The sequence below is a fragment of the Capsicum annuum genome, chromosome 9, assembly GCF_002878395.1.
Source record: "Capsicum annuum cultivar UCD-10X-F1 chromosome 9, UCD10Xv1.1, whole genome shotgun sequence".
Classification (NCBI taxonomy): Eukaryota; Viridiplantae; Streptophyta; class Magnoliopsida; order Solanales; family Solanaceae; genus Capsicum; species Capsicum annuum.
In genome coordinates, this window is record NC_061119.1 from 40,910,873 (window position 1) to 40,915,114 (window position 4,242).

The 4,242-nt window shown below is 32.0% G+C and overlaps 1 protein-coding gene across 1 annotated transcript; it reads right to left on the bottom strand.

Moving 5' to 3' along the window:
• Window positions 1-1,384: 1,384 nt before the first annotated feature.
• LOC124887058 lies at window positions 1,385-3,552 on the bottom strand. The gene is made up of 3 exons (XM_047396229.1): window positions 3,357-3,552; window positions 2,438-3,140; window positions 1,385-1,958 (listed from the first exon to the last, which is right to left on the bottom strand). The coding sequence occupies exons 1-3, from the start codon at window positions 3,550-3,552 to the stop codon at window positions 1,385-1,387; spliced, it is 1,473 nt and encodes a 490-aa protein (XP_047252185.1).
• Between the last annotated feature and the right edge of the window lie 690 nt (window positions 3,553-4,242).

Genomic DNA, 4,242 nt, shown 5'->3' on the forward strand with positions numbered 1-4,242 from the left:
GGTGTGATATTAGACCAATTTAAGAGTAAAATTGTGATTTGATTATGCTTATAATTGAATTTTCTTCAACAAGTAACTTAGTTGCTACGAATTTCATAGCAATTGCTTAAATGTGCTACAACAAGTACATTAGTTGCTGAACATTGCACAACAATTGTTGTATTATGCTACAACAAGTATGTTAGTTGCTGAACATTGCACAACAATTGTTGCATTCTGCTACAATAAGTATGTAATTAAATAACCATTTTAATCATAAATGGAATGATATTAGTGTAATTTAAGAGTGTAATTTTGATTTTATAGTTATCAAATGCAATAAGATAGTAATTTGAGATACAATATATGATCAATTAAACGATTGCAAATGTAATCAACTAAAAACTGACTTAAATGACCGTTGTTTGATCGAATCAGTCATATTTATTGATGATTTAATGATGAATAGAGTGATATTAGTCGAATTGAAGAGTGTAGTTTAGCTTTTATAGTTATCATATGCAATGACATAATATTTCGAGATACACTAGACATTGAATTAAACGATTGTAAATGTAATAAATTAAAACTAAGTTTAATGAATGCTAACTGATTGGATTAATCATATTTAATGATAAATAGTGTGATATTAGACCAATTTAAGAGTAAAATTGAGATTTCATTATGATTATAATTGAATTTTCTTCAACAAGAAAGTTAGTTGCTGCGAATTTCACAGCAATTGCTTAAATGTGCCACAACAAGTAAGTTAGTTGCTACGAATTTCATAATAATTGCTGAAACATGATACAACAAGTACGTTAGTTGCTGAACATTGCACAACAATTATTGTATTATGCTACAACAAGTGTGTTAGTTGCTGAACATTGTACAACAATTGTTGCATTATGCTACAACAAGTACATTAGTTGCTGAACATTGCACAACAATTGTTGAATTATGCTACAAAAAGTAAGTTAGTCATTGAACGTTCCACAACAGTTGTTGAATTATGCTACAAAAAGTAAGTTAGTCATTGAACGTTCCACAACAGTTGTTGAATTATGCTACAATAATTAAGTTGTTGAACGTTTCAAAGAAATTGTTGAATTATGTTACAACAAGTATATTGGTTGTTGAACGTTTCATAACAATTGTTGTAATCTGCTGAATCTCCTAGACAGTATAACATACACTCTTTTGAATACTAAATAACAAGAACAATAATAAGATCAAACTTGTTCACAAATAATAACAATAGCAATAGATGTGTTCACAAACAACAAAAATAATAAGATTAAATGTGCTTCTATGAAACATTTCTCTCGGAGCATGTAGTCTTTTTGTGTCCAACCCTTTTGTATATGAAATATTTATTTTTCTTGGTTGAAAATGATTTTCCGACTCATTTTCGCCTTTTATATGACCTTCTTCCAACCTTGCCTGGCTCAATAAATAGAGGAGATATTTTTCTCTCTAAAATCTCAATTGAAACTTGCCAAGAATCTTCAGATGAAATAGGTTTAATTTCCTCCACATATGCCATAATGTATGCATCTACCGTATAATACAAAGAGGAGTACTCATAAATTCGCCTCCCATAGTCTTCACCATATTGACATCGGAGCGCTGCCATAGCATATGGGCAAGGAATTTTATCAATAACAAAGACTCTGTAACTGCAAGATTTGCTTTGCAAATCAGCTGTTGCAACAACTTCATGACCGGTGACAATATACCTATAGTTGGCAATTTGATGGACTAATAGCTTATTTCCCAACTCAGTATTTTCTGCAATGATTGTCTCCATCGAAGGAACAAATTTGGTTCCTATATCAAGGAATATCATACGCCTCTCATGAAATATCTCAGTAAATCGCTTGTTTATCGCATCAAATAAAGCAGTGATGGGAAATTCTCTTTCACCCAGAAGCACTACATTAATCGACTCAGTAATATTGATCGTCATAATATTGTACCTGTAAATGTAAGCCTCAAATTTTATTATTATAACTGTATATTTCAATCTCAAATTTTATTATTATAACTGTATGTTTCAAGCAGTTTTTGTATTTATTTCAACAGTTCTGCATTTATTCTGGAAACAAATATAGAAGTTGCTGAGATAAGTATAGCAACTACTGAAGGAATGCAATAACTGGTGAAATATACTACTAAACTTATCAATACATTAATCAACACGTGCAGTTTTTATAAAAATTACTATAAAAAAACTGCAGCAGCTACTGTAAAAAACAACAACAGCTGCTATAAAAACTGCAGCAGTTGTACTAACTAGAGTGCCCTACTAACTATCAACAATAATAATCTAGTAAACCATACCTATTTCCAGGAAAAAATGCCCTGCTCCATCGTGAAATTCAACACGTTCAAGATGTGTGGCGGCTCCTGGAACCATATCTCTTATTTGATTGAAGTAATCATTAAAAATATCTACATTGTATGCTTTTGCTGCCTTAAAAAGTGGTGGACAACACTTCCATTATGAAAATCTTTTCGAATATTCTCTCCAAGGTGCCTCATGCAACAACCATAATGTGCTGAAGGGAACACAACTGAGACTATCTTTCCAATGCTTGGATGTCTGTCAGAAATTATGCACAATTTAGGGGTATCAAGTACAAAGCTGCTCATCTGTTCAAAAAAATATTTGTAGGAAGCATCACATTTAGAGTCTACTACGCAAAATGCCACTGAAAAAATATGATTCTCTATATCTTGTGCAAAAGCAGACAACAACACACCACAATACCTACTCTTTAAAAATGTCCCATCAACAGCTATGACTTTTCTCATTTGTGCAAAACCAAGAATCCAAGCTCCATATGCCACCAAAAAACACTTGAACCTACCATTTTCATCAACCACCACTGCCGTCTTACTTACTGAATTTGATGTCCTAAGAATATGACTGTATGCATCAATCACTCCATATCCATGCTCATGTGTCCCTCTAACCAAAGACTTTTCAATCTCACTATCCATCCAAACCTTCCAATAACTTACCTTATAGCCCAATTCAATACGGATGGAGTTCCTTAGATCTTTTGTAGATGGACCTTTACTCTCAGAATACCTATCATGGAAGTATGCTCCAAGAACTTTTGCTATGGCATGTGGATTATTACTTGTAAGATGTTCTGAACCACATGTGTGCAACTTTTCATACTTTCTAATACAAAACCTATCACAACTTTTTAGCTTCACAACTCTCAACCACTATATGCACTCGGGATGTACATATTTATAGCAATACACAAAATGGGAGTTAATCACCTTCTTGATTCTAAAATCTTTCTTCACACAAGCCATTTTCAGCACAATATCTAATTCTTATTTATTCTTAAATGACATACCTTTATAAAATCCCGTTCCATCATCTCGAGCATGACTAGAGTGAGTTAATTGTATAGTACTATCAACTTCGATTGAAGAAACCTGTTGGCTTGCAGTCTCTTTATCTGGAACATCCATATCCATCCAACCACATTCATTATCTAACATTTGTTGGTCTTGAGACATATTATGAATCTCCGTCAATCTGTCAACCATGTATACCCTCAAAATGGATCTAGATTCATCTTCCAAATAAGTACTCAAACTACGTTGATCTTTATTCTAAAAGGAGAAGTCTTTTATTTTTCACTACAACTATGCATATAAATGATGGAAATATATTTCAAATCACAATTTAGTTCACAATAAGTAATGATTTTATTTGCAAAATCATCATATGCGACATCTCGATGCACAATCATCGCTATCGTCTTGGCCATTTCTTTATTTTTTTCAATGCCAAATGTAACGATTGTTTGACTTAACCCATTCGCTGTAAAAATAAATCCCTAATACTATTTTATCCATGACTTATGACCTTGAAGATACTTGAAGATATTATAATTTAGAATAAAATAAATTGATCACGATAGAAAAGAAAAAAAATTACATCAAAACATGACAATTGCTGTAATTTATTCAGCAACTGCTTCATTAGTTACAACAAGAGATACAAAATTGCTATACATTATTCAGCAACTACAACATTCTGTTTCATCAATTACTAAATATATTGCAGCAACTACTGCAACTAATTCAGCAACTGTTGAAATTATATGCAGCAGTTGCTATGATTAATGAGGCATCTGCTGAATAAATATTCAACAATTGTTGTATATTTTTTAGTAGTTGTTGCAGCTGATGAAGCACTGTTACATATTTTTTAGTAGTTGTTGCATCTGTTTC

Excerpts from the sequence above, each read along its gene's own strand:
- LOC124887058 (XM_047396229.1), bottom strand. The coding sequence starts at position 3,552 with ATGGTTGACAGATTGACGGAGATTCATAATATGTCTCAAGACCAACAA. Across the intron at positions 3,141-3,356 it reads TGGAACGGGATTTTATAAAG|AACATCTTACAAGTAATAAT; the intron begins GTATGTCATTTA and ends CATGTGGTTCAG. Across the intron at positions 1,959-2,437 it reads AGGCAGCAAAAGCATACAAT|GTACAATATTATGACGATCA; the intron begins GTAGATATTTTT and ends TTACATTTACAG.